General features: G+C 48.1%; 1 protein-coding gene across 1 annotated transcript in view; it reads left to right on the forward strand.

Annotated features, from left to right (window-relative positions):
• The window catches only part of VPS26C (VPS26 endosomal protein sorting factor C), a 45,397-nt gene extending 44,078 nt beyond the window's left edge, over positions 1–1,319 (forward strand). Inside the window, exon 8 of the mRNA XM_042955099.1 lies at positions 483–1,319. Coding sequence (XP_042811033.1) covers positions 483–565 — 83 coding nt within the window. The 3' untranslated portion in view covers positions 566–1,319. The remainder of the gene's footprint in view (positions 1–482) is intronic.
• Positions 1,320–11,929: the final 10,610 nt, after the last annotated feature.

Raw genomic sequence — 11,929 nt, forward strand, 5'->3', positions numbered from 1 at the left:
TTGCCGTCGTCAACGAGAGACCGTTCTTTGAACCGGCGTCTGGGGTGAATTAACTCCTCCGGCAAAGAACAACAGTGAAACCGCAGTCTCTCATTTGGGGCGGGAGACAGGGACCCACACAGCTGGCCAGTTCCCAGTCGGTTCTTCCATGAAGAACTGTTGGAAGTAAAAAAAAAAAAAAAAAAAAAAAGCAAGACTATGAATGAGCAGAAAGGATTCTAGAAGATTCTCTCTGGTAAGGACAGAGGATGAGGAAAGTGTGGTTGAGAAGCTGACCTCTTCCTGTTCCAAGGAGAGAAGACCAGTTCCCCTAGAGAGAGTCCTCCCCGGTTCCCCTGGAAGCTGAGGGTGACCGTCGCGGGTCGTGGGCACAGAAGCCCCCAGGGCTGCCTGTGCGCCCCTCACCTTCAGAGCCGGGCGGTGGGCGTGTGGCCTCTGCTGCGGGGGCAGGTGAGTGTGACGCCCGTTCTTTCTTTTCTCAGAATTTGAGGTTAACATCGTTGTGCTTCTCCACCCCGATCACCTCATCACCGAGAACTTTCCGCTGAAGCTGTGCAGGATGTAGCCCAGGAGCGGGCAGTGTGGACGGCGGGAGCTGCGGGGCGGAAATGCGGCTGGGGGGCCGACCCATGGGAGCCGAAGCCCTCAGCTTGTGCTTCCTTTCTCGATGAATCTGTGTCAGAAACGGAGCTGACCCCCGACCACAGTCACCGTGAAGCTTCTGCTTCCAGTGCTCGCCTCTCGTCAGACCTCTTCTTTAAGACTCAACAGGACTCCGTTGTTTTTGGCCAGATCGCTTGGCAGAAAGCAAAACTTCCTGGGACTCCTGACTTAACTGCCCCCTTTTAGAGGCAGTAAAACTACAAACAGCCGTTTGTGCTTGGCCGGAAAGTGGGATCCCGGAGGCCGAGGAAACCCTCCGCACCGAAGACTCCCCCGCAGCAAAGCAGCTTCGCCGGATGGTCACGGGCAAGCGGCCGGCTTACGACGTTGGTGGATTCCGCCCGCGCGGGGCTGCGGGGACGGGGTCTGCGGATCATCCGCGCGGGGCCGCAAGGCGGCGTCCTCTAGAACGGTGTGGCATTTTTTCCCCGACTCTGTTCTGTAGTCCTTTTGTAACATTTTTCATAACAACTTCCAAGTTTTGAGGGAACTGGAATAAAGCGTCCCTTCCTGGCACGGGAGGAAAAAACGTCTGTCTGCACCTGTTGTTGCTGGGTGGGTTCCGAATGGCAGGAGACCTGTGCCCGGGGCAGTAGGCGAAGACCCCTCTGCGGTGGGTGGTGCTGGGAAAATGCCCCGGACGTGATGAACTTGGCCTGCCCCCAAGCCCGTGACGGAGGTGCGTTCGGTAAAGCCACGTGGCTCGCGGAATGTGAGCCTGTTGCGACGCGTTTCTTCCTTCTGATCCTGCCATTGTATCTGTTGGTCCGCAAGGAACAGGCCTCAGAGATAAGCCGTGTGCTTCGCACGTTCCCTGGCCTCCCTGACGGTCCCTCCGCCCGGTGAGGCCTGAGCAAGGCGGCCGGCTGACCCCCCCGCACGCCGGCCACGCCGCTCTCTTCCGCGACGGCGTCCTGCGACGGGTGAGGCCCAGGACGGACACGCCTGGGTCAGGCACCGCCTTATCCTGGGGCTTCGCCAGCGAAACTGACAGCGCTTATCCACGGAGTCATTCCGAAGCTGGCTCCCAGAGAACGCGTTTCCGGTTTATAAATCGCCCTTTATGCTCACGTGGCATTAATAATTGTCTTTGATGATGTGTTTAGAGTATCAGAAGACAAAGAGGCCATACTTTCTGGGAAATTTCAAAAGCAGAAGTCATTTTGAGTGAAAAAAGAAAAAAGCTAAATAAGAATTTTGAGAAAAGGTTTGGGATGTATGTTGCTATAGAATTTCCTTAGCTAACCGGTTTTATGGATATAAATATGACGACTGCCCTTCTTAGGGGCTATTAACTCAAGACCTGCCAGCAGCCTGGCTGCTTTGATTTTCGTCTCATTGGATCCCGAGTGGCCCAGGCAAGGGCCTCAGGCTGGCCATGTCCTTCCCCTTCCTGGCCAGACACCTCCCGTGGCTGCTTTTTTTTTTTTTTTTTTTTTTTTGCCGCTACCCTCCCGTGGCTTTTTAAGGGAAACACAGATGTGTAGATATCTCGGACAGCGGCAACCGCCCGGCTACTGTCCTGGCTGGCTGGGGCCGGGGTATCCGCTGTCAGGTGCCCCGGGGCCGCCAAATTCGCCCATTAGAGCAAGAGCAGAGGAGGGGGGGGGGGGAAGGAAAGAGTCTGAACCGTGAGTGTCTACCTGTATTAATTTGGAAACGCCCCTCAAGGCAGGAACGCACTTCGGCTGTCAGAGATCGGCAGGCAAGGGGCCTGGCTCCAGTTCTCCGCCATGTTGTAAGTTCCGGCGTAAAGGTAAGAGGTAGATCAGAAATCAGGTGTGAAAAAGCCAAAGCGTTTGTGCCTGAATTCGTCCAGTTGATGTCCTGAGCCTACCTGCTCTGGTAGCTGGTGGGGAAGAACACCCTGGTGCCCCGTCTGCCCCCACCATTGGAATCTCATAATTCCCAGTCTGGGTCTGAATTCTCCTCTTAAAACTTCGGGGGTGGGTGGGTGGGGGGTGGCGCCTGGGTGGCTCCATCAGTTAAGGTAAACGTGGTTTCCCTGTTCATGAGTTCGAGTCCCACATCAGGCTGACGGCCTGCTTCAGATCCTCTGTCCCCCCCCCCCGCCCCTCCCCCACTTGTGTGCACCTGCGCATGTTCTCTCTCTCTCTCAAAAATAAACGTTTAAAAAAGTATTTAAAAAACTTTAGGGGAGAAGATTACCTCCACGTGCAGGCAGAGATGCGGGCTGTGGCAGATGGCTACACTCTGGGATCGCACGATCCCTTTCAGAATTTTTTTTCCGAAATAATGTGCTTCCGTGAACCCAAGGCCTCCTGAGTAGGGACTGACTTCCAACTCCTTTGCTGCTGGGTGTGGTTGTGTGATGAGGAGGCCGTGGGCCCAGGAGCAGCCTGCCGCCCAGCTCAGCCTAGCCGGAGCTCAGCGCCCTCCGGGATGGCGGAGAAGCGGGACACCCGTCCCCGAACGTGTAAGAACGGCTCACCTCCCCACCCTGTGTGGCCACGGGAGGAAGGAAGGGACACCTCTTCAGACCTCCAGATTGCCGGGAGGCTTGGCAGCCCAACCCCGCCCCAGAGCGGGTGGCGGGAAGGGCAGGAGCCCCACACCGGGGCCCGGGCCTGGTAGGGCCGGAGGTACCCACGCGTGTGCAACAAACATCTTCGTGACCCTCCGAGCTGAGAGATGGCTTCGAGGCTCTCAGGGGTCCAGAACCCTGCTGGGGTCGGCTGGCCAAGTGCCAGGGTGGGAGGAAGCCCAGTTCCCCTGGGAGCCGCCATCGCCACCCGTTGGGTGGCCACGCCCGGCCCCACCCAGGAAAACCTCCCTGACCCGAGTGGAAGGACCCAGGGCTGGTTTTCACGGTTAGTGCTCAGTCGATTAAAAGGACTAAGTTGCTGGTTTCCCCGGAGAGAAGGGCTGGCTTAGCACCAAGAGTGAACTCAGGGAAGACAGCTGCACGGCATCCTTGTATCCTCCGCTTTGGGGGGAGAGCTGCAGCGGGCTCGCGAGGGTGGGCTCGAGGGTCTTGAGCCGGCCCCGACCCGTCCTTGAACCTTGTCAGGAGGTGCTGCCTCCCGTGAGGCTCCTCCTTTCCCTCCAGAGGGTGCGCCTCGAGCTGCCTGCTCAGGGTGGGGGTGGGGGGTGCTCCACCCTGGCGGTTCCCAGTCACTGGATGTTGAGATACCAGCGGTGGGGGCGCCTGGGTGGCTCAGTCGGTCGAGCGACTGGCTCAATTTCGGCTCAGGTCAGGATCTCACAGTTGGTGGGTTCGGGTCCCGAGTCGGGCTCTGTGCTGACGGTGAGGAGCCTACTTGAGATTCTCTCTCTCCCTCTCACTCTGCCCCTCTCTCTCAAAATAAATAAACTTAAAAAATTAAAAAAAAAAAAAAAAAAAAAGACCAGCGGTGGTTCTGGGTCTAATGGGAGTAGGAGATACGTGAGCGTTTGTCGTCGTTTAGGATCTGGCCCCATCAACAGCGCTGTGCACGTATCATTTAGCCGAATGGTGATCCTCGGAGGAGGGAACGGTTACTCTCTGCGTGGCTGATGGAGGGATCAGAACTGACGGAGGCACCGCCCGCGCCTCCCCGCCTCCCGGGGGCGCTCTGTTTAACGAGGTCCAGTTTCACCTGCGCCAAACCCCAGGCCACCCTCACCTCGCTCGGTGCGGGCCTCACTGTGCCACGTCCGCGCCATGCTTTTCTGCCCTTTTCCTCCTGTTCCCCGTCCCACGTTGGCTGCGTCACCGTGTCGGCCGAGGGGAGCTCAGGGCTCTGCTGCCTTTGTTCTCAGTGGTGGCCTCCGTTTTGATGAGGTGAATCAAATGGAGATGAAATCAGGAGACAGGAAATCGTTTGCAGCTGGATGCCGTTAAGGAGTGAGGTGAGTGACAGAAGACCCACAAGTCCAAGACAAGTCGTACCCTCATCCTGATTTCCGTTCTGGAAAGTGAAAATGTCAGGGGATGTTCTCGACCAATTCAGCCCACTGTAGTGTCTTGTGGTAATGACCCCACAATGGCCTTGTTGAGGGGGTTCTGTTAGCCCCACTTCGCAGCTAAGCAAGCTGAGGCCCAGAGAAGCTGTGAGCTGCCCGAGCCACATCGCTCTATATGTTTCTTGGCCCGATCATCCGCCCCCACGGCCCCGACTTCCCACACCAAGAGAGAATTAGAATAGCCATTGCCAAAGGCGCACGTGATCTTGTTCGTGGGGGGCCACCTGTTCGTGCACCCCTGCTGTCAAAGCCACTCTTCGTAATTGCCACTGGTTGTCAAAGAGGCGGAAGAAAGTTTTGTGTGGAGAAACCTCTGTCCACGGTCAGGCTTATCCAAGCTAACGGATGTTGAGACCAGCGTAGAGCTGAAAAGTCACAAGGCAGGGCAACTGCTTGGGAAAATGCTCCGGGAAGAGAAGGCCACTTTTGGGCATGAACAATTCTGGAACGCCAAGGTGGGCAAAACTAGACACTCGGGCAGAAAAAAAGTGCGTGCATGTGGGCCCAAGAGGTGGAGGTGACAGTAAGTCTCCTGGGCCAGTGTCTTCACTCTGACCACCAAAACCTATTTGTACTCGAGACTGCCAAGAGGGGCTGGAATAGTCAAAGAACGTGACTTTACTAAGAAACCTAAGGGTACCTAGCTTACAGACTCAAAGCTGACCCATCTACACTTACACAAAATGCAGTGAAGTGACGGAGGGAGTAAAGGCAAACCGGAGTGATAGCTCAGTGAGGAGTCGTGACACACAATTCTGCTCTCCTGAGAATGTCGCTGGTAGAATGGGGCCACCTCGGCCCCCGCCGGGTTAGGCAGGATTCCAAGTGCTGCGGGGTTTTTCACATCCAAACCCAGCCAGGCCCTCTGAAACCTTGCATTAACATACAAGAAGCATACTCTGGAGGTTTTAAGTACTTAGAAAAGTACAAGACATCATTTGCACCTGTGTCTGCAAGACTGTTGTCAGATTTTGGGAGCACCCCCTTGACCGAGACCAAGGGGGCGGAAAAACCAAAATATTGGATTGCCTGTGATCGGCGTCAACTGTCACTTGCTCCAGCGATGCCTCTGTTTGGTTCCCTTGGCAACGTCCAGCAGGGGCAGGAGGCTGGGGTTCCCTGAGGTAGGGTTTGTTAAACAAGTGCTCCGTGAGATGGGATGTTGTTACTTCCTTTCTCAGGGGTCACCCATCTGGGGGACAAAGGACTAGGGCTTCAGAACCATCACTTCTGGGTCTTATGGGATGGGACCGGCTTTCCTGTTTTAGACCAGCAGCCACTGATCAGGCCCCCTGAGGGAGGCTGGGCCAGCAGCCCAGACGTATTGCTGCTTGATGCACCAAGAAAAGGGTACGTACAGACTTAGTTGACGAAAGGTTGTGGAAAAGAGCAGAAAACTAAAATCAAGTATTCATTTTAATTTTTTAAATGTTTATGTTTTAATTTTTTTAATGTTTATTTTTGAGAGAGAGAGAGAGAGAGAGTGTCAATGGGGGAGGGGCAGAGAGAGAGAGAGAGAGACAGAATCCGAAGCGGGCTCCAGGCTCTGAACTGTCAGCACAGAGCCCGACATGGGGCTCGAACTCATGAACCGTGAGATCATGACCTGAGCTGAAGTTGGACACTTAACCAACTGAGCCATCGAGGCACCCCTCGTTTTAGTTTTAAAATAGTTTTCAACATCAAAATGTATTAAAACACAAAACACAAAAACAGGTAAATTCAAGAGATGAGTATTGATTCCCTGAAGTGTTTACCACCATCTTTCTTTCTATCTTGCAGAAAATAAATATTTTTTTAATGCATGGAAAATTTGCAAAAATCAGGTATACATTCTTCCAAAAAAGAAAGAAAATCTCAATAAAATGTTAATAAGTAGAAATTGCCCAAGCCACACAGTCTACCATATTGCAATAAAATTAGAAATACCAAAAGAAAAATTCAGTATAACCATTTGTAAATTTTATAACATTCTTCAAAAAGAAAATCAGAACTTTATTTGCAGACCTTTTAAAATTTAATGAAAATGAGGGGCACTTGGGTGGCTCAGTAGGTTAAGCGTCTGACTTTGGCTCAGGTCACAATCTCATGGTTCATGGGTTTGAGCCCTTGAGTTGGGCTCTGTGCTGACAGCTCAGAGTCTGGAGCCTGCTTCAAATTCTGTATTTCCCTCTCTGCCTTTCCCCTGTTTGTGCTCTCTGTCTCAAAAATAGATAAGCATTTAAAAATTTTTTGGGGGGCGCCTGGGTGGCTCAGTTAAGCATCTGACTTCATCTCAGGTCATGATCTCGCGGTTCATGGGTTCGAGCCCCACATCGGGCTCTGTGCTGACAGCTCGGAGCCTGGAGCCTGCTTTGGATTCTGTGTCTCTCTCTCTCAAAAATAAATAAAAATATAAAAAAATTTTTTTTTTAATTTAATGAAAACGAATATACTATATGGCAAAGAGCTTTGCACAGTGACTAGTGCTGCAGTCAAAGGGTAATTCATAGTCTTTTTTTTTTTTTAAGGTTGTTTATTTTGAGAGAAAGAGCACTCACATGCGCAGGGGAGGGGCAGAGAGAGAAGGAGAGAGAGAATTCCAAGCAGGCTCCATGATGTCAGCGCAGAGCCCAATATGGGGCTTGATCTCACAAACTCGGAAATCAAGACCTGAGCTGAGATCAAGAATCGGATGCTTAACTGATTGAGCCATCCAGGCTCCCCTTAAGTGTTTTTATTATTACAATGGAGAGAATGAAAACTAATGAGTTAGGCACTCCTAAGTCTAGAAAAGCAAGAACAAAATAAGAATGACAATAAGGGGCACCTGGGTGGCTCAGTCAATTAAGCATCGGACTTCAGCTCAGGTCATGATCTCACGGTTTATGAGTTTGAGCCCCGCACTGTTTGATCTTGAACCCTGCTTCAGGGGAACCCCGCTTCTCCCTCTCTCCCTGTTCCTCCCTCTCCTTCTCTGTCCTTCGTGGGAATTCTCTTTCTCTCTCTCTCCCCCTCCCTCTCTGCCCTTTGCTCACTTGAGCCCCTCTCTCTCTCTCAAAAAAAAAAAAGTGATGATGAAAGCAGGAATTGATTGATATGAAAGCAAAAACACTGGAAAGTTTATAACTAAGTCCAGGAGTTGGTACTTGAAAAGACTGATTTGCTTAGCAGAGTTTCTTTTTTTTTTTTTCCAATATATGAAATTTATCGTCATATTGGTTTCCATACAACACCCAGTGCTCATCCCAACAGGTGCCCTCCTCAATACCCATCACCCACCCTCCCCTCCCTCCCACCCCCCATCAACCCTCAGTTCTCAGTTTTTAAGAGTCTCTTATGCTTTGGCTCTCTCCCACTCTAACCTCTTTTTTGCTTAGCAGAGTTTCAATAGGACAAACTAAACGCAACTCTTGATTTTGGCCCAGGTCATGATCTTGAGATTTGAGACTTTGAGCCCTGCTGGGCACTGACAGTGTAAAGCCTACTTGGGATTCTCTCTCTCCCTCTCTCTCTCTCTGCCCACCCCCTTCTCTCTCTCTCTCAAAATTAATAAATAAACTTTAAAAAAAGAAGCCAATGTATCATGACCAGGAAGGGGTATGTGTGTATGTTTACAATAGGAAAAGGCAGTTCAACACTAAGGAATCTGTTGACATGATTTATCACATTAATCAGTTAAAGGAAACCATCTTAATGGATGCCTTAGGGTATATATTCTTTAATGTTTTATTTTGTATTTTATTTTGTATATGTTATTCCAACATGTACAAAAGGAGAGAATCATATAGATCATGTCAGATCCAAAGGATATGTATTCTTTTTATTAACATCTTTATTGAGATATAATTTAGAAACCATAAAATTGACCCATTTACAGTGTATAATTTCATTGTTTTTTAGTGTTCTCACAGAATTGTGGAACACCACCACCATCTAAACTTAGAACATTTCTTCACCCCAAATAGAAACCCTGAACCTATTAGCAGTCAGTCACTTCCTGCCTTCAGCCCTGAGAAACCAGTAATTTACTGTCTCCATACTTTGCCTCTTCTGGACATTTCATATAAATAGAATCATACATTATGTGGCCTTTTGTGACTGACTTCTTTGACTTTGTATCGTGTATTTGAGGTTCATCCACATTGCAACGTGGGTCAGTAGATCATTATTTTTTTAAGTTTATTTATTTTGAATGAGAGAGAGAGTGGGGGAGGAGTGGTAGGGAGACAGGGAGAGAATCACAAGCAGGCTCTGCAGAGGCTATCAGCATAAAGCCCGATGCGGGGCTCAAACTCACGAACCGTGAGATCATGACGTGAGCCAAAATCAAGAGTCAGACACCTAACCGACCGAGCCACCCAGGCGCCCCTATAGCTTGTTACTTTTGATCGCCACATAACATTCCGTTGTATAGCTGTACGATATTGTGTGTATTCTCAGCTACAGGCATTTGAACCATTTCCACTTTTTTGGCAATTAAGAAAAATACTGCTCTGAACACTTATATGCATATAAGCCCTTTGTGGACATGTGTTTTTACTCCTCTTAACTCTCCATGTAGGAATAGAAGTTGAGGGTCATAGGACTCTTTGATCTTTTAAGGAACTGCCAGACTGTTTTCCACAGCAGCTGGACCATCTTACATTCCCGCCAGTAGTGCCCCAGGGTCCCCATTTCTCCACATCCTCATCACCGCTTGTTATGGCCCATCGTTTTATTGCAGCCATCCCAGCAGGTGTGAAGTGGTATCTCATCGTGATTTTGATTTTGATTTCTCTGAGGACTAATGATATTGAGCATCTTTGCATGTGCTTACTGGACGTTTGTGTGTCATCTTTGGAGAAATGTCTATTCAGATCTTCTGCCCTGTATTTAATTGGATTCTTTGTCTTTTTATTACTAAGTTGTGAGAGTTCTTTGTACATTCTGTTTACAAACCCCTTTTCAGATATATGATTTGCAGGTATTTTCCCCCATTCTGTGGGTTGCCTTCTCGCCATCCTGATACATAATTTAAGCACGAAAGTTTTAAAATTTGATTAGTCCAGTTGATTCATTTTTTCTTCTGTTGCTTGAGCTTTTGTTGTCATATCCAGGGACCTACTGCCTAATCCAAAGGCCGTGAGGATTTACTCCTGTGGCTTTTTTTCAAAGAGTTTTATAGTTTTAGATATCAGATTTATGTCTCTGATCAATTTGAGTTAATTTCTTGTATGTTGTGAAGTAGAGATCTAACCTCATTCTTCTCTATGTGGATATCCAGTTGTCCCAGCACCATTTGTCAAAAAAAAACATTATTTCTCCCCATTGAATTGTCTTGGCACCCTGGTAAAAAAATCAATTGATTATACACATACGGGTTTCTGGACCCTGGATTCCCTATTCCATTAATCAATGTGTCTATTCTTATGTCAGTACCATACTGTCTTGGTTACTGTAGCTTTGTAGGAAGTCTTGAAATTGTAAAGTATGAGTCCTATGACTTTAATTTAATTTATTTTTTATTTTAGAGAGAGAGAGCAGGCTCAGCAAGGAGCCCGACATGGGGGTCGATCCCACGACCCTGGGATCATGACCTGAGCTGAAATCAAGTCAGACATTCAACTGACTGAGCCGCCCTGGTGCCCCAAAATAGAGTTGATTTTTATATATTGTTTTGTATCCAGGATTCTTGCTGATATTAATCACTAATAGGTTAATTACTAATAATAGGTTAATTAATTACTAATAGGTTTTTTTTGGGGGGGGTATATTCCTTAGGATTTTCTATATACTAGATCATGTCATCTGCAAATAGAGTTAGTTTTACTTTTTTCTTTCCAACGTTGTCTTTTATTTCTATTTCTTACCTAATTGCCCTGGCTAGGTCCCCCAGTACAGTGTTGAATACAAGTGATGAGAGTAAGTGCCCCTAGGAATACTTCTTAAAATCAAGATAAATGTATGTTATTGCATATAGAAAAGCTCAATTGTAAAGATATCAGTTATCAAATTAATTGAAATTTTTTAATATTTAGGGATGCCTGGGGGCTCAGTTGGTTAAGCGTCCAACTTTTTTTTTTTTAATGTTTTTTTTTTTTTTTGAGAGAGAGAGAGAGAGACAGAGTGCAATTAGGGGGAGGGGCAGAGAGAGAGGGAGACACAGAATCTGAAGCAGGCTCCAGGCTCTGAATTGTCAGCACAGAGCCTGATGTAGGGCTTGAACCCGCAAACCATGAGGTCATGACCTGAGCTGAAGTCAGCCTCTCAACTGACTAAACCACCCAAGCTTAAATGTCCAACTTTTGGTCACGGCTCAGGTCATGATCTCACGGTTCATGGCTTCAAGCCTTGCATTGGTCTCTGGTGCTGATACCATGGAGCCTGCTTGAGATTCTCTCCCTCTCTCTCTCTCTGCCCCTCCCTGGCTCACGCTCTCTCTCTGTGTCTCTCTCAAAAATAAATAAAAATAAAAATTTTTAAATTTTTAATATTTAACTTTATTCTAATATAAATCTTTTTTTTTTTTTTAATTTTTTTTAACGTTTTATTTATTTTTGAGACAGAGAGAGACAGAGCATGAACGGGGGAGGGGCAGAGAGAGAGGGAGACACAGAATCCGAAGCAGGCTCCAGGCTCCGAGCCGTCAGCCCAGAGCCCGACGCGGGGCTCGAACTCACGGACCGCGAGATCGTGACCTGAGCTGAAGTCGGACGCTCAACCGACTGAGCCACCCAGGCGCCCCTAATATAAATCTTAATGTAATATTTTCTTTGGATCTAAAGTTCATATGGAAGAATAAGTATGTTATTTTTTAAAATTTTCTTAATATAATTTATTGTCAAATTGGCTTGCATTCAACACCCAATGCTCATCCCAACAAATGCCCCCCTCAATGCCCATCACACACTTGCCCCTTTCCCATATCCCCCATCAACCCTCAGTTTGTTCTTTGTATTTAGAATATTCAATAACATTTTAAAAATAAAGGAAAAAATGAAAGGTAATACCGAACCAGATTATTAGGTAGTATGAAAAAAAAAAAAAAAACCAAAAAATTAAAACAGTATGGTAGCTGTGCCAAAAGAGACAGGACAATTTACCAAATATAAAAGCCACAGTTGGACCCAGGTGTATAAATAAGAACTTAGTATTGAGACAAGCAAGGAATACGAAGTTAAAAACGTCATTCAACAGTTGCAGAAGAATTGAGAATATTATAAGTTGTGTTAAAAATTGTATTGCTGGGGCGCCTGGGTGGCTCAGTCGGTTGAGTGTCTGACTTCGGCTCAGGTCATGATCTCGCGGTTTGTGAGTTCGAGCCCCGCGTCGGGCTCTG

The sequence above is a fragment of the Panthera leo genome, chromosome C2 (assembly GCF_018350215.1).
Source record: "Panthera leo isolate Ple1 chromosome C2, P.leo_Ple1_pat1.1, whole genome shotgun sequence".
NCBI lineage: Eukaryota > Metazoa > Chordata > Mammalia > Carnivora > Felidae > Panthera > Panthera leo.